At 34.2% G+C, this 27,868-nt stretch overlaps 1 protein-coding gene across 1 annotated transcript in view; it reads right to left on the bottom strand.

The window, feature by feature from the left end:
- CSTF3 (cleavage stimulation factor subunit 3) overlaps positions 1–27,457 on the bottom strand; it is a 70,511-nt gene extending 43,054 nt beyond the window's left edge. Inside the window, exons 1-3 of the mRNA XM_007181042.2 lie at positions 27,262–27,457; positions 13,488–13,589; positions 13,270–13,365 (exon numbers count right to left, since the gene is read on the bottom strand). Of these exons, the coding sequence (XP_007181104.1) occupies positions 13,270–13,365; positions 13,488–13,589; positions 27,262–27,288 (225 nt within the window). The 5' untranslated portion in view covers positions 27,289–27,457. The remainder of the gene's footprint in view (positions 1–13,269; positions 13,366–13,487; positions 13,590–27,261) is intronic.
- Positions 27,458–27,868: the final 411 nt, after the last annotated feature.

The raw sequence follows: 27,868 nt of genomic DNA, 5'->3' as shown, positions 1-27,868 counted from the left end.
GCTCTATTTTCCTAACAGCTTAGCTGCAATTCTAGATTAACTATTGAGCTAGTGTTCTTGTAATTAAGAAAATTTTCATGAAATAGTCACAAGTCATCTGTTTACAATACTGCGAAGGGCTAGAAGCAAAACTTAGCTTAAAAACTATCAAGCTGTTTCAACTTCTCAAACAGAGCATGTTTTTTCTCCCTTAATCATTGAGACCTCGGCACTAGTGCTTCTCTGCCAGGGATTCTGTGTGTAATTTCATACTTCCATTTAGAAAGCCTGTTCCTCATAAAAAGGAACGAAATTGTTATTTGTAATGAGGTGGATGGACCTAGAGTCTGTCATACAGAGTGAAGTCAGAAAGAGAAAACCAAATACTGTATGCTAATGCAAATATATGGAATCTAAAAAAATGGTACTGAAGAACCTAGTGGCAGGGCAGGAATAAAGATGCAGACATAGAGAATGGACTTGATGACACGGGGAGGGGGAAGGGTAAGCTGGGACGAAGTGAGAGAGTGGCATGGACATATATACACTACTAAATGCAAAATGGATGGCTAGTGGGAAGCAGCCGCATAGCACAGGCTCGGTGCTTTGTGACAACCTAGAGTGGTGGGATAGGGAGGTGGGAGGGAGATGCAAGAGGGAGGGGATAAGGGGATATGTGTATACGTACAGCTGATTCACTTTGTTGTACAGCAGAAACTAACACAACATTGTAAAGCAATTATGCTCCAGTAAAGATATGTTTAAAAAAAGTCTTGTTCTTCTAGAGGATTTCCTTGCCACCCTCACATACACTCCCCATGTTTTCTCAATCAGAGCACCTACCACCCAGTATTATAATTGTCTCCTACACCAAACTGTAAATTTGTTCACTAATGTGTCCACAGCATCTAAGTGTCTAGCATACATTTACTCAGTAGATACTTTAAAGTTAATTCCATCTTCCCCTGATATATAAAATGAAAGAACCTGAAAGAAGGCGTTTTCATGTATGTTTCTACCTGAAGCCATATAAAAATTTATGAAAATATATAGATGGTGTAGGGCCTGAAAATATACCAGATGACTTTTTTCAGAATCCATAAATTCAACAGTCAATTGTGATACAGAAAAACAGTTAACACTTCAGGCAATTTTATCTGAATATAATCCAGGCAAATATATCAATAGGCATCTGTCTTCATTCTACCTACTGTTTTGGATACTTTTAAGGACTCCACATGTAAAATTACTTGCCAAAAGGACTTGCTAACAGAATTCTGCATATTTTAATCTGCACAGAATCTCCTAAAAGTTAAAGTACAACTTATACTTTTCTTCCTATCCAAAAAGTATCATCCTATCCAAAAAGAATAAGCATTACAGAATACATGAAATTTCTAGTTCTTCAATTGTGGGAAACTTAGAACTGCTAAATTCTCTTATAAGGTAAGTAATTTAAATTTTGACATAACATTATAATGGTTTATTTAGAATCAATTGAACTGTATCAGGAAGATGCATGAAGATATTTCAGTTTTCAGTTACATAGTCTGGGGAGGTACGCAAAAAGTATGTCTTGAATTTCTAAGTCTGATAAACCACAAGGTTCAAATAACTGGAAATGCTGATCTTCAATAAATGTGATTTTCCCATTAACTATAGGAATTAACACCCTCTTTCACTTTTTCTTAAAAAGGAAGCTAGATATTGTGCTCCCTGCCTTTAATCTTTCATTTTTATTTTTTCATGAAGTTTTGCTTCATAACTTCAAACATTTTAAAGATCTCCCCTCCAAAAAAAAAAAAAATCACAATAAAGTACAGACTGTCCTATCAGAAAACTTATTTTGTAAGACTTCTATGGAAAGAAAAGTATAGAGATAACCGTTCAGTAAGCAGATTGAAAGGTAACATACTTTACCTAAATTCTAAATTTTAGCCTTGGTTTGAGAAAATTCCATCCTAATAAAACTAATTGCTAAATCAGAAACGAAAGGTAAAATTTCTTGTTCTCACATTAATGCTGAATGTAAATAAATATTTAGAGCTATAAAAAATACATTCTTAGAAATTTCTTAAAGGGTCAGAATTGCTAAGATTTCCCGCTTCTGTGTTCGGAATTCCTTTCTACTACTTGAAATCTGAACCAAGTACATAGTGCAGAAAAGTTTAAAAACCGTGAAGGGTAAAAACAGAATTTTGCAAACTAGAATTTTAGAACTAAGATTTTATACAAACTCTAAGATGCAGTTATGTGTTATTGTACTATGCCATCTTCCAAAATATTCGTAGCAATTTTATGTGGTTTTGAGTAGTTATACATATTTTTTTCAAATGTACCCCCAAATCCTAATAGCTAAATAAGAATGCAAGAAACACTTGAGCAAAGAAAAAAGGAGTCAGTTATGAACCTACTATTTAGCTATTCTACAACTGTGTTTTAGGTCCTTTAGGTTGTTAGTACAGTGGTTAATGAGTAGGAGCCCAGACCTAGGAATTAGATTGAGTATAAAGCCTCCAGCTTTCCTATTTACTTCCCAGTAGCTTAAACTTCAGTATTATCTTAGGAAAGTTATTTAAGAACTCTAGATCTCAGAAAAGCTGAACATTTGAAAAAAATGGGATAATACTTACCTACTTCAAAAGGTAAACTGTGATTAGTCAGATATCCCATGTAAAGTACTAAACACAGTGCCCAGAATATATTAAAGGCCTAATTATTTTTAGCTATTACTGTTTAGGCAAGTAATCAGAATAAAGAAAAAAATCACTATCAATAACAATTGAAAATCAACAATGGATTTTTTAAATGCACTCTTTATTTCTAAACATCTATTCTAGAAAATATTTCACCTCCAAAAATATCATCCTCACACACTCTTCTTTTCCTCAAATAACGTGCACATAGAATTTTTTTTCCATGAAATTTAGTAGTTTTGTAGATCTACACTTAAAATGTGATACAATTGAAAAACACCTGCTTATTTCTAAGAACAAGTGCAATCCTATGCATATTTTGGGTAAGGTCCTCAAAACTTTTAACTCACTGCAAATATGTTTAAATTTAGAATAAAATAAGTTGCCTCTTAGTAATAAAAATATAAAAAATTCCCACCCCACTCTCTAATATCAGGATAGTTATAAAGACAGCTCTTGTCTATAATTGCTACTGGAATGTTTACATTTATATCATAATTTACAAATTATTGGAAACAACACTTGAATTCACATTAGTTTTCCTACTGGGAAGGGGAAGGAACAAGAGTGTGAAATAATATGAAATCTTGTTAAATTTAGTAAAAGGCACAGCAGAAGGACCATTATAAGAAAATAAAATACAAGTGATTTCATCCATCATAGAAATTGGGCATTTTAGAAAGAATATGAGACCGTTGGAAAAATATAAACATGAGCCGAGTATGAAATTATATTAGAACACTGTTCCTTTTCAGTGGGATAATGTTACTGTGGTTATGTAGGACAATATTCTTTGTATAGAGAAAGATAAACATGTATGGCAAAACATAACATCGAATCAAGGAAGAAGGTGTATAGGTATTTACTATAATACTTATATTATTCTTTTGACTTTTGTTTCATAATTTTCATAATAAAAAATTGGGGGGCTTCCCTGGTGGCGCAGTGGTTAAGAATCTGCCTGCTAATGTAGGGGACACGGGTTCAAGCCCTGGTCTGGGAAGATCCCACATGCCGCGGAGCAACTAGGCCCGTGAGCCACAATTACTGAGCCCGCGCGTCTGGAGCCTGTGCTCCGCAACAAGAGAGGCCATGATAGTGAGAGGCCCGCGCACAGCGATGAAGTGTGGCCCCCACTTGCCGCAACTAGAGAAGGCCCTAGCACAGAAACGAAGACCCAACATAGCAATCAATTAATCAATCAATCAATCAATCAATCAATCTTTAAAAAAAAAAAATTGGGAAGGGAAAAAAGAGAAACATTAATGGCTTCCCTAAGGTCACATTGATTCAATGGAAAAGCTAAAAGCAGTAAATCCTAGGTCACCAGATTCCAAATTCTGTGTCATTGCTATTCCTCCACACTATCCTTTGTAGAGTAAAATTTACAAATTCCTTGCATTTCTTTAAATAAATTAACAATTACTTAAACATCCTTTCCACAGTAGCAAAAATTATCAGGCCACTGTCTTAGTAATAATGGGGAGAATTCTGACCGTGCCATTGAGACACACGGCAAATAACTACCCCAACTAACTATAAAACATTAAATCACAGACACATATATAAATAAGTTCTTTCAACTTGGAATGTCTGTTCTTTAAGTGTAAATCTCATTAACTATTCCGTGAACTCTGGGAAATTCAAATTCATAACTGAACAGCTTACTTTGGGGAAAATACCACTTCCATGCTGTAAGCACCCTTTAATTGCTAATAGAGAAATTATTTCCTTTAAAGTGTTAACTTTCTAATTTGTACCTCAAACAACGGAGAATTTAAATAAGTACTTGAAAAATATAGCATTTTCAAACACAAATATTTATCCAGATGATCTTTTTGACTCACTTTTTAACCTGTTTTAAAATCAAAGATCTCATGACTTTTAAAACACGTATTAATTCTTACTTGAAATAATTTGCCATTTGGTCAACTAAGTAAATCAATATATTTATTTCCCATAGCCTACAATGATTGTTATGAAAATATACAACCAGTTAAGTTTCTATATGAGTGGGGGAGCAAATTTTTTTAATCTTCCCCTTATGATTTGTGAGAGAATTTAAAAGCATTACTGACAGAATATAGGATTTTATATTTGGAAAACTTGCTACAATCATAAAATGCACAAATCTTGTAAATCATCCTCTTTTCTAACTATTAGTAAGCTGTTCAAACGAAAACAAAATGAGGGCAAGGAGAAGCTAGTACTTTACAAGTTTTCAAATACAAATAAGCCTGAACTTTAAGTACGTATTTATATTCAACAATAAATACACTGAAACTCCCTAGATAATGTCAGAAAAACATCACTGATTCAGGCAAAAATCGTAACAGATTCAAAATTGAGTGGGCAGTTGTTGAGACACAGGAGTTTTACAGAGACTCAAAATATCTCCCCACTATTTTATTAGTTACAAAAGTAAAAACAGTAACTACACAGTGGAGAAAAGGGTCAACACTGACATCATCAATAAGTGGTAAATGAACGTCACGTGCCTCTGAAGAGGACACACAACCATTTGTAGCTTTTCAGCTATACTGTATATAACCTGAATCTAATAAGGAAATATCAAATTTAAGACTGAGGAACTGTTCAACATCCAAGGAGACTGGAGAGGAATGACAACTATATACAATGATCTTGGATCAGATTCTGATTTAAAAGAAAACTGCTCTAAAGGGCATTATTAGATCAAAAATTAAAGAAGAAAATGGACTGCAGATTAAAATTCTATTAATGTAAAATTTCCTGGGTTTCATAAGTTTGTTTACATATGAGAATATCTTTGTTATTAGCAAATACACTGATGTTATGATGTATGCAACCCAATCCCCTATGGCTCACGAAAAACAGAACTGATAAAGTTTGTCAGATGTTAAAAACTGGTCAATCAGGTTAAGTGATGGACATATAATTTGAATCTTTAATCTAAAAGAATGATAATCTAAATAATATGTTTTAAGCATTTTCTCACCTACTAACATTCTAATAGAACCACAAAACCTTAAAAAAATCACTTATTACACAATAGTTAAAACTGGTAATCAAAGGAAATGGTGGATGAAAGAATTAAAATAAACGTATAGATAATACAGGAAACCAAGTTATTTTGTTGGCAATCTTCCCCAAATATTTTTAAGCTCTTCTATGACAATCTACACTTTCACCAGCTGTTCTGTTAAGGTAATGTCATTTTTGACATTTAAGTTTTATGAAATTTGGATATTACTTGAGTACTTTTGTAAGTATCATTGGTGGCAAAATTCTCAGTTATAGCTGGAAAGAGCCAACTCTCTTGAGAATAGACATTAACTACAAATACTAAAAATACCATTAAAAAATCACATTTCATTTAAAAACTATCAGAAGCCACTAAGGAAAATTTTTTTTAAAATAAAGGGACATGAGTTAAACGCACTCATCTGTGTAATGAAAAATTTAGAAATGAATCGAAACTGAACTACAGGAATAGTTAGAAATAATGAATGGTTCTCTGTGACAACAATCCATTTTCACCCCCCAAAAGAATGAGAGTCTTTTATATTACAAAGACTCAAGTACTAATTAAATGAATGGATGTTAGCTAACAATCTGAAAATATGAAGATGTGGTATTCATATGTTTAAAAATTCTCAGGAGTAAGGGTAAGAGTCAGCTATCAAAAAAAGCTGCAGTAATCTTTTTTGGGGGGGGCCATGCTGCACAGCATGTGGGATCCTAGTTCCCAGACCAGGGATCGAACCTCCAGGGATCAAACCCGTGCCCCCTGCAGTGGAAGCGGGGAGCTTTAACCACTTGACCCCGGCAGGGAAGTCCCTGCAGTAATCCTTTTAAGCCATAGCTTAAGTGGCCCTCTCTTAACACATGAGACTTCCTTACAAGTTGATTCTTAGAATTTGGCACTTAGGTGATTATATTGTGTTTAAAATAAAAAGTTTATGGAGTTAGAAAATCAGGCTTCAAACCCAGGTATAAAATTAAGTTCAAAAAAAAAAAAAAAAAACTGACCAAGTTTAATAACGCAACCACACTGTCAAAAACACTACCAAGCAAATAGTAGGTACCTCTAAAGATTACTTCTTGATTGATTATATACTGATTGATAAATCACAACATGGTATAGTCAAAAGAACAATCACTTTATACTCCAGACAAGTATAGGGAGTATTCTGCCAGGTATGAAGTATACTCATGGCAATAAGATTCAATTATTGCCCTCTAAAGAAAGCCTCAATGACCAAAACTGGCTACCAGAAACACCTAAAAATAACAGATCCTACATGTCCATCGTTTGGAGATTGAGTCAGCAATGCAGGAATAATAATTACAAAGCCTGAATATTTTAAAAGCTTCCCAGGTGACACTGAAGTTACGTTATTTGCAAACTTTGGCTCTAAGGGATAACAATCTCTTATTTTACACATGTATAAAACAGGGGGCTAAGCTAAGTCATCTTTCAGCTCTAAATTTGATTTAAACCTAATATTCATTTTGGCTTTAAATATGTAATACATACATAGCCATAGTCTGTTGAATTAAAAAAATTTCAAGAAAACCATCATCATGAAATAGTCAGCACTTTTTTTCTTCAAATTGAATATGAAAAAGTTACAGAATCTGTCATCATATAAGACCATTTCCCTTGTTATTATGTGAGGTGATGGATGTTAACTAAACACTGTGGTAATCATTTCGCAATACATACATATATCAAATCATTATGTTGTACATCTTAAACTTATACTGCATGTCAATTGTATCTCAATAAACTGAAAGAGAAAAAAAAAAGACTTTCCCATATACAGGAATCTTTAGACAAAGACTTATATTAATGTTATCCGTATATGCTAGAGCTAAAACTTTGTATTTAAAAAAAAAGGTTGTAACTGAACATAGTCTGTAACATGAATAAAAAAGTATTAGGAAGATTAAGAATAGCTTTGGGACTTTATCTTTGGACCTTTTTACATTTCAAATTATTCCAAAACAACATTTCAATACTGTCCTTGACATCAGACTCTGTTTTCAGAACTATCACTTAACATTTCCAAACAGAAAATTTTTCTTTGGAGGTTTCCTAGCATACAAAATGGTAAAACTTACCCCAGGTTATGCTTTCCTGAGCATTAGAAAAGCCGTTTAGTTTCTCAACAGGTTGTATTCAAAGCAAATATTCACCATTTTGTTGAATTTGCTGCAGATTCTGAATACGTGGGGGAAAATTTTATACAGAATTTATTATGCCATTATACTAACCGACTATTTGTTTTCTGCTCCAAAGTTGCTAAGAGTAAAAATGTTTAGTAATAAAAGTTAAAGTTTAAAAAGGAAGTTATTTACAAGCAAATAAATGCATTCTTGTCCACATTTAGAAGTGCAGCTTTTCATAGACATCACTAGTATTATTTCAGACATCTTCATTTCTTGGAAATGCCTTGCGCCAGACTCATTCATTTAAAAGGAACAGCTGTTTGCAAGTTGAAAGCACACACTAAACCCATCAGAAAACGCTTGAGCCTTTATGAGGTCTTTTTGTCTTTTAAGAGAAAGTCAATTAACTGCCACCAGGTTCCCTTATGCTCAAAGTTAGAACCAAAACTGCAGAGCACCCTAAAAAAGGCTTTTCGTGTTAGGGTTAGTTCTGTTTCCAAATATGGAGGTTTCTAACTCCACAGTATTATAAAAGGCTTAGGGGAGTCTGTGTTTATTCATGGATGCCACATGTTGGAGCCTACCTTTAATGAGTATCTTGGGATGGCGAGGGGGTTGTATAGCAGATTAATCCCCCAAGACCTTACTGACTACAACCCCCGGTAATTTAAAACACTAAGTACTTGGTATTGTATATTACTACGTTATTCCATAAATGCCCAAGAAATTTAGGCTAAACTACTACCCACAGGGAAACCTCAAACTGCATGATCCAATAGCCCTTTATGTTTCACAACAAATTCTGGAATGTATATATACTTAAAAAAAAAATCTGGTTAGAGATGGCTTTTCCAGATTTTCAGAATATACCATAACTCTTATTAGATACACAAAAACAGAATATAAAAAAGCCTGGCTAAAAATTTTAAGAGTCTTTGAAGAGGGGGAAAAAATGAACCTTTTTCCCCAATATTCTTATGAGTGACTCAATGATTATAAATTTGTTCTATAAAGAAATATAAAAATGATCAGGTTGATTAGTACAAGATTTTGCCTGAAAATAAAGGGCTGGCTACACTTCACATAAAATAACAAATTACCTAGAAGACATAAAGAATAAAAAAACAAGATTTTTTTTTTAAGAGAAATTTTGTTATCTGAATTAACTACGTCTTTTTGCAAATAGTTTTATTTTGCAAAGCCTGGGGTGAAAAGAAAAGGCTCCAAGGGAAAAAATGTATAGATCATGTTAGTGGAAGTGACAAAACCTAAACACCTATGCTACAATAATGGAAGGGAAGATGAATGGGATTAGATATTTCAGTAAGACCTAAAATAGAAGTTTACTACTTAAAACAGTAAATGTAAATAGTTCCTTTGTTTTAAAAATAGTATGTAATTATTCATATCACTTTCAGATATTTGATCACTCAGTTCAGTGTTTGCAAAATTTGTTTTCTTTTATACCCCTACACTACATTTATACATGCATTTAAGAAACTATAGATTAAAAAGCATATTGCATTTTAGAGAACAATCTGAATAATCACACAGACATGGACCAACATTTATTACAAACAGGAAAAGAGCAGATCTATAAGAAAAGAGTACAGATTTTTTTAAAAAAAAGATTGCAAGCTGAAGTATAGAAAAGAAATCTATATGATAATTAAAACTTTTTTTCTGCATTTAAAAATCACATTGCTCAATATATACAAAACATTATAATACAGTAGTTTAAACTGCTACTTAGAGGAATTAAAACAGTATTAACAGTGGAGAAGTTTATTTCAATTTAGGTCACCCATGTTCCATCCTGAGTTCACTTCGATTTTCCAAGAAGAAAGGTATTTTTAAAAGTCATTTTTCCCAAGTAGAAAGATTATTTTGAAAAACTGAAATATGTACGTCACAACTCATTATTTATAAGAAAAGGATTCACATTAAAAATTTTTTAATAAAAGGCAATCAATTCTCTACATACTTTTATTAAAGAATTACAGCTTTCACAGACAGCAAGATACATTGTTGCTATTACCAGCAGCATTACCTTCTTCATTTCTCCTTCAGCTAACAATAAAAAAAATCACCCTTTCATAAGAAAATTTCTTATGAATGTGGCCCAATTCAAAACAACTTACTTCTAACACTAAGTTATTTGTAGCTTACATGCTGTCACATTGACTACCTAGCTACATGAAGAGCTACAGAAACCAAAAGGGGAAAAGCGACTTAAAAAATGTAGCAAAACTATAAATTTGCTAATATTTAGTGACCCTTCTGACCACTCTAAAAAGGGGTTCTTTAAAAGAGCACTTAGGCTCTAAATGGGTATTTCACTTAACTCTAGTATTTAAAAACTCCCATTTCTTAAACTCTAAAATATACTGCACTGCAGATTTAAGACATCTGTATATGAACTAGAGATGTACTAAAATGTTTCCTTTACTAAAACCAAGCAGCAGCAAAACTATTTTCATATCATAACAATTTAGACTCTATACTTATAACTGCCATCACTTTAAGAAGAGCCATACAATTGTTTGCTCTTATGATATGGCTAGTAGCATTTTGGAATTCAAGAAGAAAGCAAAGAATTTCAAGCATTTGAGGCGAAATGTGATCTCCTATATAATATATACAACATTAAAGTAATTTGGCTTAATTTTGAAATTATGTATGTATTATAAATATATAGATGTTGGTCCTAAAGGAATTTTACCTCCAATAAGCAACAAAAATAAAAGTGGGTAATGAATTAAGGATGACATTTTAAAGTTCAAATTTTACACAAGTAGCTTTTTAGCAACTAGTATTGCTAAATGCTCACTGATATGAGAAAAGGTGATATACTGGCAAATATTAAAAATTTGACTGTCATTAACTTCTTTACTAAAAATTATTTATAATATGCTCCCATTTGCAATTGATGTTTCAAGTTTAAAAGTAACCCCCCTACTCCCCAAACCCCTAAAACATACCCCGCTCCTTTGCCACTTTGTTCTTAAGTAGGATTTACAAGAAATTTCTCTGGGGAAGCAAATTATCTCATTTTTAAAGATGTATGTATTTTCTATTAGAAAATAACTAAATGTATTTGGACTCACACACACTGGTTTAACTGAACATAAACAATTTTCCCACCATGAAGTACTGAGTTACAACAAATGTATTAACAAAACTTTATTTTCTTGAGAGTGCATACAGGATGTTATGTAAACACTGTTAGTATTATCTTTAAAGACATTCTTATTATTACTTCAGATTTTAATGTATTATAAATATGTGTCTTCTCCAGAAATATTAAAGGCCACATTGGGTGATATGGCCAAAGAAAACTTTAGCCCCTCACAGGCTAAACAAAGTACAAATGTGAAAATAAAGAGCAAATTAAGAAAGAGGAAAACATAGCTCAGGATATGCATTTTTAAAATTTGCATTCAATGTAACATTTTAATTCCTAAACCAGAAATATAAATTTTATAAAATACACATATATATTCTTCACCATTTTTTTCTCAAAAGGTGTTTTATACATACATTCATATTTGTGTGTGTATGCGTGTGAAACTGCAAACATTACCAACTAAATCAATCAGGCAACTGTTAACAGTTCTGAAATATTACATGAAATGAGCCTGTTATTTAGACAACTTTCAGCCCTCTGGAATAACATCTGGTCTCAGAATTTTTTTTTAGAATGCAGTTTGTATTTTTAGCTAGGAAATGGGAGAAACAGACTCACTGTGCTTATACTTACAGAATGGGGTATATAACAGCCAATTTCAGTTTCACTTATGCTATAATAAAATGCATGAATAATACCTGAATATTTGAGAAACTGAAAGAAACTTCTAAAACTCAGAACGTATTACTTCATTATACAAAAACTATCATGTACCAATTATGTTAATTTCTGATGAGTTTGCATATAAGCTAATATGTAAAGTCAAACTGGAATGAAGACCAAGTAAAGGTGATTCTGGCTTCAGCACACTTCAGACAGGCCTATTCACTCACCTGGTGAATTCCACGCCAGTCTACTCTGATGATTAGATATACTAAAGGAAGGAAATGGTCCCAAAAGATAAGTGATAAAACCTTAAGGATATGGTCTTGGTCCAAAACCACAACCAGACTCCACATAAGGTACAATCTCTCTCACACATACAAACACACAAACACACATACCACATACACAACCACACAGAAAAAATTTAACACACACACAATGTTCCTGCTATTGTCCAGTAATTCCCCGCCTCCCAAAGTAATACAATATAAACTACAGCACAAATACAGTGAGTACACTGTAGCCTCAATTTAAATCTGCTGTTGGTTGGGTCCATTTCTGAGGGACACATCACAGGTCACACTGTGTTGTGTTGAAGTCAGTACTGCTGATGACTAAAGCCCTTTGATAGGTCCAAAACAGACCCACATGTTATCAAATTTCAGCTAGTGTGGAATATGTTATGACGAGGCTGCAGTGTACTTGATTATGTTGAGAATTTATATTACAAAATTAATACTCAAATAAGAATACTTCTTAAGTCATAAAAAGAAATGGATATCACTTTCAGCTTAATGTGTATATCAACTATTCCCATCTTACCCCTTACATCTCATTAATATATCACCTGAAAAATGACTACTTGGTGCCAACTGTTACCGATACATTTACACTTTATTATCATCTGGATTGCTAATTCCGGTCTTCAAAAATGAACATTTCCCTTCTAATCATAACCAAGAATGGGGCCTTTACTCTTTAAAATAAACATGCCTGACTTCAAATTTCAAGAGAGTTAGAAAGAAAAAAAACAAAAACGAAGTATCATTGGGTAAATTATGATTACATAGGTTTGAGTTCATATTAGCGTATTCCTGTATAATGTAAACTTTATCCTATAGAAAAACGTTTCTTTAAATTATTGAAGTGCTTACATTTATTGACAAACCATGCATTTTCACAAAATTAAAATCGAAAATAATTTTTCACCTAAAGGTTTCATTTAACCAGAGACACTCAAAATACCCTATGAAACTAAGTTAACATTTCTGTATTTTCTTATACCGTTCATATTAGTTTGTAAATAGGAATAAAAAGAAAAATGAGTTCTAAATAAATGACACAGGAGGCAATAAATTGACACATGACAAGTAAATAAAAGGCTAAAGCACTCCAATACCATTGAAACTGTTTTAATGTTGTTGCAACTCCAAAATGCAACAATCATCAGCTTGTAAAGACCCAAATTTCAAAAATTCATTTTAATTACTCCTTCATACCTATTTTACAAAATAAAGGCAAGAGACATTTTAAATCCTCCTTGTCCTAGTTGTGCTATCTATGTTCCTAATTTGTTTTCTATCACTATAGTGTATGTTGCAATTCCCATCAAAAGCTATGTAAGAAAAAATAAAATAAAATATTAACCTCTGCTTCAATGTACAGTTTCCAGAATCTGCCAGAACTGGGGAACTGGGCAACAAGGCGTTCATAAGTCTTCCGTGCTTTGTCTATAGGTTGATTCTAAAATTGAAAACCAATAAACAGCATTTACAATGTTAGGATTATAAATGTATTATTTACTGCAGAACCAAGTAGTGTGATTGGACCCATAGAGAAGGAAATGTAATCCTATATCACTAAACCTGTGCCTCTCGAATGAGAATGCTCCAAGCGTCAAGGTCATAGGGATTCTCTTCTAATTTCTTTTCGGCTTTCTTCACTTTCTCTGGGACATACTCAGCTGCCTAGGGAGAAAAAAAACAATGAACTGAAGTTACTGTTTTAAAAATCTCAGGCCTAATTTAATTCAAGCACAACATATCAGCCCCCAGATGCAGTATCACAGTACAAAGCATAAAAATGTCCTCTTATAAAAGAGGCCTGTGTTTCCTATAATCTATATATACTATCTTATCATAAATCTCTTGCATAATAACAAAATCAAGTGAACACATACTTTTAAAAAACATTTTTAAAACTTAAATAAACCCATCTTTTACATGAAATAATATAGAGCAGCAGTTCTCAAACTTTGTAGTCTTGGGACCCCTTTTATACCCTTGAGTACACCAAAGAGCTTTTGTTCATGTGGGTAATTTCAGCATTTACCATATTAGAAATTAAAACTGAGAAAAATGTTAGATATTTATTCGTATACAAATAACAATAAAATTATTTACATGTTAACATAAATAACATTTTAATGAAAAATAACTATTTAAAAATTCAGTGAGATTATGTTACATATATCTGCAAATCTATATAATGTCAGACTTCAAAATGCAGCTGGATTTTCTTATCTGCTTCTGCACTCAACCTTCTGCAATATCAACTCATGTAAAAATTCCACTGTAGACTCATGAGATTACAGTGAAAAAGGCAAATAATGTCTTAAATCTATTATGAAACAGTATGAATTCACAGGTCCTCTGAAAGTCTTGGGAACCCACAGGGTCCCTGGACCAACACTGAGAAACACTGCTATACAGAATTCATCCTGAGCCACAAAGAAAAAGCATGAAATGACACGGAAATTTTATTTTTGATGTGAAAGTTTTAAAAGCATGATTTACAAAGTGTATATACAGCATAATGAAAACTATAAAAGAAATCCATAATAAAACAGATTGAAAAGATTGTACTAAAATATTTAGTAGTCATGTCTGGGTGACAGGTGGTAGAAGTACAGGTGACTTCCCCCCACCCCTTCTTTTAATATTTTCTAAACTCTTTAATAAGGTAGTTTTATTTTTCTTATAGAAATATAATCTTAAAAAATTAATACCTAAAAGAGTAGCTAGGACCTGAGGCATAAATACAAGTATTACTTCTCAAATTGTTGTTCAGAATACTGTGTGCCACAAAAAGAAAGTGATACTCAAAAAAATCAGATAAATGTTAATTTGTACTAAGTTTGGTTTTACCTTTTTTGTAGGACTTCTTGAAATCCATAGTAGGGCAATAAATATCAGTAACATTCAAGAGGGGATAGAGAGGGAAGCATTGCCCCTAATACCTTTCTTTTTCCTTTTTTTTCCCCCTTAGTGGCAATTAATATTTCACTAAGCAATTCTGTCAAAATAGCAGTTGGGAAAAAAATTTTCAAGTCTTGTGTCTAGGGGAAAAAAATTACCTGGAAGAAGTATACTTTTCTTTGGAATAAATCAGTTTCCACCACTGATAAGTATACATTTAGAAAGAAAACCATGTTTTAAAAGACTAATATAATTTTGTATCAAAATTAGGATATTCAACTAATACACAAGAGCTTTGTAAGTAGCTTGCTTAAACTACTTTAGTTTAGAAACTAAAACTGGAAAAGTTTAATAAAGGAGGACCACTGGTCCCACCCACATATTAGAACATAAAATGACAAATAAAGAGTACTGCAATGGTGATAAATCACCAGATCAGGATGGTTCAAAAAGAGGATATATGGAAAAACAGCAAATAATAAAGGTGGCATTTCAAATCAGAATGTTGGGTTATTCAATGCATGGTGCTAGAATAACTGTATCAAAATAAAGTTGAATTCCTATTTTACCCTTTCTACCAAATTAATTTCAGATAGATCAAAAATTTAAACATTAAAAACAAAAACACAAGAAAGAACCATTGGAAAATATACTGAAATGTATCTTTGCCCAGGAAGGCTCTTTAAAAGCCTCTGAAAAGAGTAAACTTAATTCATAAAGTTTATTTACATTTGTGCATGGGAAAAGTATCACAATGACAGTGAAAAGACGAACTTAAAAAATATCCCCAACACACATGGCAAAGTATTAAATTTATTAATATAAAGTCCAGTCACTAAAAATCAGAAACTCAAAAAGAAAATGGGCAAAGTATTCGAACAGTTCATAGAAAATGAACAATGAACTTTAAACACTCGAAAGCAATACAAATGTAAGCCACAAGATAGAGATCAAGGGTGTTTTTGGTTGGTTTTGAAGATTTTTTTTTGATGTGGATCATTTTCTTTTTAACATCTTTACTGGAGTATAATTGCTTTACAATGTTGTGTTAGTTTCTGCTGTATAATCAGCTATATGTATACACATATCCCCATGTCCCCTCCCTCTTGCGTCTCCCTCCCACCCTCCCTATCCCATCCCTCTAGGTGGTCACAAAGCGCTGAGCTGATCTTCCCGTGCGATGCAGCTGCTTCCCACTAGCTATCTATTTTACATTTGTTAGTGTATATATGTCAATACTACTCACTTCATATGTGGACCATTTTTAAAGTCTTTATTGAATTTGTTACAATATTGCTTCTGTTTTATGTTTTGGTTTTTTGGCCGAGAGGCACATGGGACCTTAAGCACCCCGACCAGGGATCGAACCTGCACCCCCTGCATTGGAAGGCTAAGTTTTAAGCACCCACAAAGGTGTTTTATAATTAACATTGCACTGGCAAGGATATATATCAATAGAAACAGACATTCTCGAATTGTTGGCAGGAACAAGCAGTAATATTGACCAAAATTTAACATGAATATCTGACCCTGAATTCCAGTTCTGACAACTTACCCTACTCTACATGTACACAAAGATGTACACAGGAGAGTAATCAGCTATGTGGTTGTTTGTTGCTGTGTAAGACTAGGAATAATTTAAATAATCATGTGTAAAAGAACTGGTTAAATAAATTATGGAATCTGTAGTCACTAAAAGGAACAAAGCAATGCAGCTCTATAAACAGCAACATGGAACAATCTCCGTAACAGCCGGTTAAAAAAACAGGAGTGGATGGGGAGACACACACACCACATACACGTGTACTTCACACACTGTATACTCTTCTGTTTGAATTTTTACAGTTCACCTGAGAAATATTTGTTCAGTGCCCAGTGTGTGCCAGACATTGATGAATGGGCACTTGGGATACAACAAAATAAAGATTTCTTTCAAACGGTTTACTTCTTGACAAACTTTAAAAATACTTTAAAATAAACTAGGATTCGTAAGATATCAACTATGAAACGTTAACGGTAAAATAAGAAGTAAATCTGATACAGGAACTTTAAATCAGGAATTAAAAACCAGCTAAATTAATCAATGCTAACAATTAGTGTTTCAAAGCAGTCTGATGGGAAGCCAAATCACTCAAATCCACTTGCTTAAAATTAACCTACCAAAATTAGATTATGTATGCCATAATCTGCAAAAGAACAGAGAAACTCAGAAGATAGCATCTAATATCTGACCAGCATAATTGCAGCAAGTATAAATGTCTCCTTACAAAATAAAGCAAGCCATTCACTTAGTGATTCTCAACCCTGGCAGCACATCAGAATCACCTGGGGTAAAGGGAATATAAAAAGATGCTCAAGCCTAGCTCTAGATCAATTAAAACAGAATCTCTAAGAAGGAGCCTGGACCGTCACTATTTTTTAAATAACTCCCCAGGAGGTTCTCATGTGCAGCCTCAGTTGAAAATTATGGCTCTCTAGGGATTCCAAACTTTTTTGTGTGTGCTGCTGAAACTTCCTGCAATCTAAGGAAGCCTATGGGCCTTTCTAGGGATAATGTTCTTAAATACACAAAATAAACTATGCAGGATTTCAAAGGAAACCAATTATACTGAAATATAATTATCAAAATATTTTTAAACAGAGTTTATATTGTAATAAATACTTAACACATGAAATAACAAAATCTAGTTGCGAGTCTAGTGATGAGTGCCAACAGTACTTTGAATATGTCTGTCCCAGTCACACAGCTGTTGCTAACACTACTAGTGTGGTTTCTTGCCTACATTCGTAATAGAAGGAAAGGCTCAATTTCAGTTAGAGATTAGTGAAAAGTTTTATTTTGCCCATTCAAGTTCAGGGAACCCCGAAAATTCTGCCCACAGACACCTGGGGGAAGAGGTTACCAGGGACCTAAGAACCCCATGGAAAGGATGTTGGATCAGATATAAAAAAAACATCTATTGAGCATCTACTATGTTAGTCATTAACTATCACTCCTCGTTAAGTAACTGATAACTCCATTTCATAATAAAAAATATAACTAAATTTTACACGAATCTGCCCAAAGTCCAGTTAGAATCCGGCAGAACTATGGCTCAGCTCTTCGCAGAACCTCTTATAACCCTAAATGTTTTCCTCTGGACAAGGATGTAGTTAAATGTTCATAAAACAATCTATTTAGATAATTCTCAATCAACTGAATTAATTAACAATAGAAGGTAACCAAAATGGCCAAGAGTATCCTCTGGTAGTTAAAGGCCACATTTAATTCTCACAATAAAAAGTCGTTCATCGGGCTTCCCTGGTGGCGCAGTGGTTGAGAGTCTGCCTGCTAATGCAGGGAACACGGGTTCGAGCCCTGGTCTGGGAAGATCCCACATGCCGCGGAGCAACTAGGCCCGTGAGCCACAACTGCTGAGCCTGCGCGTCTGGAGCCTGTGCCCCGCAACGGGAGGGGCCGCGATAGTGAGAGGCCCGCGCACCGCGATGAAGAGTGGCCCCCGCTTGCCGCAACTAGAGAGAGCCCTCGCACAGAAACGAAGACCCAACACAGCCAAAATAAATAATAAAAATAAGTAAATTAAAAAAAAAAAAAAAGTCATTCATCATCACAGCTATGAACCAACTGGGTAACCAAGAGCATAACATTTTTGTTTTGTGGCCTGGTTACCACACTGCTGTAAAGCAAATGAAAACTGAACAGTTTTCTAGTATCCACAAGGAGACTGAGCCTCCATAAGGAATGGACTTGTAATATTATTTCCTGAATCTGTTGCCAGATCAGAGAAATAGGTCACTTTAAGAAAACTTGTGCCAAGTTTCCAGTGCCCATTTGTAATGGAATGAGGTCAGAACTCTCCTTAGTTATAGCAAAAGAAGAGCCGTCTCATGCTTACATGTCCCAGAAACATTACTATAAAGAAACTCTATCAAAATCCAGCTTTTGTCTTTGGAATATCTGTAATCCCATTATCATTCTTCAGGGGGATGATAATGGGGAGTAGGATGGGTCCCAAATCAAATGAGCGGAACAAAAGCTGGACTAGTTCAGTTCCCAAGGCATGCACGTTTAATGATACTAGTAGGACAGTGGGAACTTCTTTGATTTGCACAATTTTAAAAACCAGAAAAATAACACAACTGTAAGGAGTATACACAGACACACCAACATATACTATTTCAAATGGGTACAAAAATCAGAAAAAATTGTGAAGTAGATGACGGACTTTTTTTTGGTGTAAGGTGAAAATGTTGCTGAGGAACTACCTCCAGTATCTGTTCTATGAACTGTTTTTCTAGTCGTAGTGTACTGCTAAAATATCAACTTTTCTATGTGAAGAATAACCCATGTACAACTGGCTTAAAGTATGGAGATAAGATACATTATACATGTTTGACCTTTTTTATTTTTAATTATGGCTTTATTGAGACATAATCACATTCCATAGAATTCACCCATTTAAAGTGTAAAATTCAATGGCTTAAATTTAGTATATACACCATCATAATAAATTTTAAAACATTTTTATCACCCTAAATAAAAACCAGTACCCATTAACAGGCAATCCCATTTCCCAATCCCCCTAGCCCTAGGCAACCACCAATCTACTTTGTTTCTATAGATGTGCAGGTATTTCATGTAAATGATATCATACAATGTGTTTTGTTTCTGACTTTCACTTTGCATGTTTGCAAGGTTCATGTTTTATCATATATCAGTACTTTCCTTTCTATTGCTATGTATTCCATTGCATGGATATCCCACATTTTATTTATTAATCAGTTGATGGACATTTGGATTATTTCCAGTTTTTGAGTGGAATTCGTTTTGTGTTTTCTTTTGACTTAGGTATATACCTAGAAGTGAAATTCCTAGGTCAAAAAGCAAACCTCTGCGTAACATTTTGAAGAACTGCCAGACTGTTTTCCAAAGCGATTGAACCATTTTACAGTCCCACCAGTGTGAGGGCTCCAAATTCTCTACATCTCCACCAACACCTGTTATTATCCATCTTTTTGATGATTATAATCATCCGAGCAGGTGAAGTGGTAACTCATTGTGGTTTTGATCTTTATTTCCCTGGTGGCTAATGAAGTTCAGCACTTTTCATGTTCTTATGGGCTTTTGTATATATTTAGAGAAGGGTCTTTCCAGACTGCTTGCCCATTTTTAATTCTTTTTTGTTATTGCATTGCAAGAGTCCGTTACATATTATAGATACTAGTCCTTTATTGGATATATGATATACAAAAATTTTCTCCCATTCAGCTGGTTGTCTTTTTACTTTCTATATTTAACCTTTTGTTTTGTGAAGCTAACTCAGAAATAGAACTTATGACATTGCCTCACAGGCTCCCTGCACTATTTCAACAGTTCTCAAACTTCTTATAAAGAATCGCTTTGCACTCTTAAAAATGAGGAACCAGAGTTTTTTTTTAAAATGTGGGGGTTAGGGGGCTTCCCTGGTGGCGCAGTGGTTGGGAGTCTGCCTGCCAATGCAGGGGACACGGGTTCGCGCCCTGGTCTGGGAGGATCCCACATGCCGCGGAGCGACTGGGCCTGTGAGCCACAATTACTGAGCCTGCGCGTCTGGAGCCTGTGCTCCGCAACAAGAGAGGCCGCGATAGTGAGAGGCCCGCGCACCGCGATGAAGAATGGCCCCCACTTGCCACAGCTGGAGAGAGCCCTCACACAGAAACGAAGACCCAACACAGCCATAAATAAATAAATAAATAAATAAATAAATAAAATATTAAAAAAAAAATGTGGGGGTTAAATCAACATTATTATACTAAAAATTAAAACTGTAAAAATTTGGATGTGTTAATTCATTTTAAAGTAAACTTCTGATTTTATTTTAAAATATTTTCCAAAATTAAAAAAAATTAGTGGAAAAAATGGCACTGTTTTACATTTTTCTGATCTCTTTAATGTCTGGCTGAATAGAAGACATCTGCTTCTGCTTTCAACCTATTGCAGTATATTGTTTTTGATGAAGTATAAGACCACAAAACTACAATTATGTAGTTGGAAAAGGGAGCAACATTTTTAATAGCCTTTTCATATAACTGTGGATATGTCATGTAGCCTCTGGGAAACCGAGTTAAGCTGCAAACCACTTTCTTTCTATATGACAGCTTAATTTATATTAGGTGGTTGTTAATGGCGTGGGGTGTGGAGAAGTGACAGACACTATTATATTAATGATTAAATAATTTATAATCTAATTTAATTTCTTCTTTCCATTCACACAAGTAAAACCTGGACAGGAAAAAAATGTACTTCTCTTTCTCCAAACAGCTATTTTTGTGGTAAATGGGGGAGGGTGTTATGCTGGAGGTCATATGGAAATTAAGTTAAACTAGAGGTCAGTGAAAATTTAAACCAAGTGATAAACATCAAAAGTATGCAGGGAGGAATGTAGTAAGTTAAAGGATGTAAACCTATATTAGCTTTTTGACCAAGATTTTTGCAACAGAACAAGCAGAGAAGAGTCTCAAAACTAGTTTTGTAATGAGTACTTTCCACTATTAAGGATAATGAGTGACTAAATATAGTAGGGAGAGAAAAATCAGTAAAAATACTATCAAAGGCCTAACCATCCTCAAATAATCTGCAGTGCTTTTCTCCATTTATTTTATCAATGTATTCAAAACCAACTTTGAAGGTCCAAGTATCTTCAATCCCTAACCTAAGTGATTTGCAAACTTTCATTTACATAAAAATCACATGTGATACTCATTTCCAATGAAGATTCTCAGCCTCACCTACAGAATCTGTTACATTGATAGTATGTCTGAAATTGAGGTATAGGCACCTATACTTTTATAAAGCACCTAAGTGAATATGATGCAATGGACAATGGACTCCATTCTGAGAAACACCACCTAATCCATCTGTTCTGTAAATATATTTTTTTCCAAATGTTGTGTTTCCTCAAAAATAAAGTGGAATCAGACCTAAGTCATTCCTTTTGTTGTTGTTATTAAAACATAAAGAAAACTGCAAATACATACATTTCAACTCTTAAGTCTGTCTTGGTAGCCTTTTTTCAAAATTAAAAGTAGACTAGGGTAGCACCCTGCAAGACTATCTGCAAGTAATAACTGAGCCGATTCATATGCCTAGAGAATTAAGCATTTTATGTGACAGATGACATTAATACTGGATGCCAGCTTAGTCCTACGTTCCTTTACCAGTGCAACAAAACTCTACTAGATGTTTTTTGTGAATGAATCTGAATGTATCCTATATATAATCCATTCAAACCTTCCAAAGACTAAAATCTACTAAACATGCAAACAATTCAAAAACTTAACAAAGAAAAAATAGGCTAATGGTTATTGGTCCAAATAATTATACTTATCATACTTGCTTATTAAATTTGTTTATTCATCCCCCAGGAAACAAACAGCTACAAACTATAAATAAAAATCTTAATATTTTAGAATTTGAAAAATGCAGCTTTAGACCAGGAGTAGCCAAAATATTAATTCACTTGATAAACTAAGTGAAACATTAGAAAACAACAATTAGGACACAGTTTTAACCCTTCTGGTTTTATTCAATATTTACTGCTGATTATAACCTATCCATTAATCTAAAAATAGCTTAAACATCTGTTCAACTAAAATCTCTTTTAAAATCAATTCTCACACCATTACCAACTGTTCAGTAAAAACAAAAAAGACTCAAATTGACAACTGGGTCTTGTCTAAAGAGGAATAAAGATTTAGAGACAATGGCAGAAAAGCTTAAAACTATGAACTGTTTTTTGCAATCATCCACTGAATAGGTACAAACATCTGAATAGATTTTGCCATTCTGGAAGGTCTATCTAGGATGTAAATTTCTGTATTCCTAATGCTGAGGGAATGCAATCTCTTCTAACACAATCTCCTTCTGTTGTACTTCTCCGGAAAACCAATATTTCTGTAAACACAGATCAATCTCTCTTAGGAATAATTACTGCCAAACAGAGTATCCTATGTAGTCAGTTTCCGCAAGAAATATTAACAATAAGATCAAATCAAATTTGCCTGCCCCAAACTATTATACTAAGTATCTTAAAATAGGAGGGGGAAAAGTAGGAAAGGCTATTACAGAAAGATTTTGTTAACAACAGATAAGAATAATTGGATAAGAACACAGTTGTTATAACATATATTCTTTATAACATATATTCTTGGCCTTTCCCTCCCTCTTCTAACCTCCACATACATCCACTTGGGTTTAAAATTGGCACTATTTCCCTTTAACCCTACTAAATATTAATGGTTACTCAACAAAATAAATCAGGTTTCAACATTGAGTGTTTCGTCTTTCTTTCCTCATTAGTAAGTATATAACAGAACACATATTTTTCATATTTTCTATATCTTCCTAAACTTATTTTTCACCAAAAACAAAACAATTATTTATGGCCCTAAATTCCCCTCTTTGTTAAGAACTATTGGCAATTAATTTGTGCTCCTTCAAGTCATGCAATTTTTCCGAAGTAAGGATCATTCTTTTTATACTTTAGGCCTGCCTAATTCTAGGATAGGCTATGAATTGTTTGAAAACTGAAATCTTATTCCTAAAACACAAAAGCGTAGAAACAGAATTTTAGGTACTTAAAGGTTCATGGGAATTGACTTGGCCAAATACATTTCTTTGGCCAAATACATATAACAAAACTTTAGAAACCATTCACTCTTATGCCCCAAAATATTTTACTTTGTATTAATTATTAACAATAATTATAAGCACCTGTATTCCCAAAAGATACAATTCTTTAAAATTTTGTAACATAGCATATAGCCTGAATGCAAAAATTTATCCATTTATCTAGTGAACACCTTTAATTATCAAAACAAGTGTTTCTAGGTTTTTAAGGTACAATGGTGAATAACTAAGGCAGCCTTTCAACTCAAAACCCAGTGGAGGAACTCTAACCAATAGCCTATTAAATGCTGTAGAGGTGGTGCACAAGGTAAAATGGAGTGAAGAATGAGATCAGAAGTTGAATCAAGCAGTAAAAAAAATGTACACGATAAAAATATAGCCATAATTCCACACGGGAACCAGATGTGCTTTTGTTAGCAGGAAAACCTAACAAAACCTATATGCAGGTGGTTTTGTCACCATTAAACTGACAAAAACAGTAAACACGAAGCTCCAGAAGAATACCCACCAAAACTGCAAGGTAATTTATAAATAGCCCTCTAAATGTAAAATAGAACTTCCTTACAAGAGTTAAAAAAAAAAAAAAAAAAAAAAACACAATAAACCTTAGCTGTGATTTTGCTTGTCTACAATCATTTCCCTCTTTCATACAGCATAAATTCAGAGATTCAGTACGAAGAAAGGACCATCTATATTTCTGAATAACAAATTTAAGATATTATCAGGTTTACTGAACAAAATTTTTTTTTGAGTTTCAATGCTAACCAGCTAAAAGAAATCTGTAATTCATATCTCACAGGATTCTTTGTCTATCCCACCCTTACCATCTTTCCAAAGCAAATCCATGATTCAGAGTGGTTTTGATGTTTTTCTTATTATTCTTCAGTTTTGTTTAGTCTTTTTTTCCTTGTCCATCATCTCATTTTTCCTCTAAATTTTCATTAACTGTTGTCTTACACATCAAGCGAGCTACTTGATTCCTATTTTTGATCATGTCACTCTTTAAGGTATCATTTAATTACCATTTCAGTTAAAGTTGAATAATACAGTATCTGCGATTTGCTTCAAAGTGATAGAGGTGGGGAGAGTAAGTGAAAGTATGGAGAAAACATGTTTTGCTGTGAGTTGAAGCTCTATGATAGAAACATCATACATTATACTATTCTTTTTTTCTTGATCCTCAGATATCAAAACATGTCTTACAGACTGATGGAAAAAATATATAGGCGGCACCATAAAGGCTAGGACAAGTTAAGCATTTAAAAAACAAAAAAAGAAAAGAAAAAGAAAAGGCTATAGCTGATTTTAACATAGTCAATACAGAGAAACCCCATGAATCCACAGCTATCCTCAATCTTCTAAAAGGAGGGGAAAAGAAAAAAGGAATTTCATCTTTGAGGAAAAAATATGAGCCAGTAAGTAGAGACAGAACAGGATTTTTTAAAAAACCACCACTTGCCACTTTCAAGGAAACAACTGATTTATTTAGGGATTATCAACTGATGATAAATAACTAGATAAAAGGTTATTGAGAAACACAGTTATCAACCCACAGATTACTAACTGCAAAGGGGAAAATAATCCTTTACAATGAACAGATCCAGCAGTCATTACCCTAACCCTGACCAAGTGACCAAACTTAACCATTACTAACACTGGAACAACCTAGCATGAAGTGCCTTTTGATGTGATGTTATAAAGTATTCTACACAAAAATATTTAACCTGAATATTATCAAAGCTCTGAGTTTAGACATAACCATAATTTTCAGGAAATACAGAAGATGAGGGGACAAGTTAAATGATACCACACACACACAAAACAAATAAGCCCAGACATAAAATGAGAAGTTCTGCAAGAGAACTGTTCTGGATTCTTCAAATATACAATAAATATCCTAGGGGAGAAAAAAACACAGGGACGATTCAAGAGACATAACCAAATGATGCAAATAACCTAGATTAGATTCTGATTTTTTTTGAATTTTATTTTATTTATTTTTTTACACAGCAGGTTCTTATTAGTTATCCATTTTATACATATTAGTGTAGATTCTGATTTTTAAAATAACAAAACCCTATGAATCACATTCTTGGGACTGATTTTTAGAAATGATATGGTACTGCTATTAATTTTTTTAGGTGGGAAATGGTATAATGGTTATATAACAGCATTAATGCCTTATACTGTATAAGAGAATGCTGATATAAGGGGGGCTGAATATGTGTCACTTACTTTCAAATAAATATGTACAAGGAGATAAAGCAAATATGGCAAAATACTCAACAACTGTCGATTCTAGGTGAAGAACTGTACTGCAGTTGTTCACTTCACTTTTCCTTATGTCCTAAACTTTACACATAAAACTTATGGGTGAAATTTTTTTCTTTAAATTTTTACCACCTGCTCTCCCACTTAAAACACCACAGTTGTGAAAGGAAAGGTCATGGCAACATTTCAGTGTGTTTACACTTTCAGATAAATTTAAAAATTAACAATGAATTCGGGAAGCTTTCAATGAAAACCTCAGTACATTACTCCTCCTCTACTTTCAGGTGACAAAACATGAGCCCAGAAAAAGGGTAGGTATACATAAACAGACTTGACATAACGATTTTAAGACTTGGCATTCTTGGGCATTCTAACAGCATGTAAAATGTAAATACTGTGAAAATTTCAGGACTGAAATCAGTCGACGAGCAAACACAAAATTCAGTTTAGCCAAACTTTCCCGACACAATAAAATTTACAGTCACCCTATTCAATGGGAACACTCCAATTCTGCCTCATCTCTGTCAACCTCCAAGAACAGCCCCCACGTTAAAAGCTGGGGACCTCAAAAACGAAAACCTAAGTGTATTTCGTTGCTATGGCAATGGGAAATTTCAGGAAACTGAGACTGCAGTCTAGCTAGCCTCCATTTTAAAAACTATTTACCTAAACATATCGGACTTGAATCGAAAAATAAATTGACAGCTTTCATAAAACACCAGTTTCCTCTTTCGAAGGTAAATACTATCCTACAAAATTCTGAATAAAGAGCAAAAAAAAAAATCATTTAACTAAAAATCTGAATTTTACAATACTTAAATGTCACATATCCAGTACTAAAAAACAGATGCTTTTACTTACAGTGGCCCAAACAGACTTCTCATTTCCGATTTATCAAATTCTACAATTATTTGTGTCATTGGAAAAATGAAAATGAAATGTTGATAGAAGAAAGGGAAGCAGGAGAAAGCCACAAAATTCCCAAACCTTAGCATAACGATGCTCTTACTCCTAAACTGCTTCCTTCTTCATTCGCTCATGCAAGAGTCTAATTCTCCAGATTAGTTTCATCTTAAATTACTTCTCAAACCTTTTTCTGGGTGCAGTATATATCGGAAAGCCGGCGAAGGGAACACTGTCAAGTTTTTCGAAAACAGCGAGTACACGTTAAAATCATCAATTCCTAACCCCTTAACACCAAAATGGTATTAAAGGAAAGACTCTCACCGGAGAAGTCCCATGAATCTAAATAGGACGAAGTAGCTTCCCGGCTATTGTCTAAATCAAATATTTGTTCATCTTAACGCCTAAGACAGAGAAGCCAAAAAAGTTTTATATCTCAGTCAGATCTTGCTCCCCAATTCCCACCGTACTTCTGTACCCTGTCTTTCGGGTTCATTAGACCCTTGATTCCTACTCAAGCGAACATGGCTGGAGAACTCGGACGAACAGAGACGGGGAGAGAAGAGGTCGCCACGAGGCCCCACCACTCTCCTTCCTCACCTGCTCCGTGGCTCCGTCTCCTGACATGGCCTCAGACGACTAGAACGTGCGAACTGGCCCGCGATGCCAAGCTAGAAAAGAAAAATTAAACTAAAAGCCACCCCCAGACAACTAAAATTGCCCCCTGCCCTGCGGAGCCAGACCACCAACAAGAACCGCCACCGCCCACTCAGATATGAATTAAAATGGCTGCGCCCGGGCCGGCCAAGGAGGGGGTGTGGCTTCTGCATTAACTTCCGGGGCAGCGGGCGGAGTTAAGAGCGCAAAATCATCGATTACTGAACCGCGCAGAAGCAGGAAGATCCCAGGGGCGGGCCCAATGTAAGCGCGGGACGTCACGGCCTGGGAGTAGAGAGGCTGTTGCTGAGCGAGCTGCAACCGGCTGGGAGGCGGGAAACTGTTTTGCGCTGGGGCTCGCGCGCCTTTTGGAATTTAATTATCAAGCTGTGGAGCACACCTCTTCACTGTTGAAGCCTGCAAATCGTTTCAGTTCAGGCAAGCTGGCCATATTTTGGAGCAATGCTAAGTGTTAAATGCTTCCTATATTTTGGAGATAAGGAATCTATGAAGTTTTCTATGGTCTCACCTAATGCTCTTCACGCTTTTG

This window comes from Balaenoptera acutorostrata, chromosome 9 (assembly GCF_949987535.1).
Source record: "Balaenoptera acutorostrata chromosome 9, mBalAcu1.1, whole genome shotgun sequence".
Classification (NCBI taxonomy): domain Eukaryota; kingdom Metazoa; phylum Chordata; class Mammalia; order Artiodactyla; family Balaenopteridae; genus Balaenoptera; species Balaenoptera acutorostrata.
Note: the sequence above shows the minus strand (reverse complement) of the source record. Positions and strands in the feature narration are given on the sequence as shown.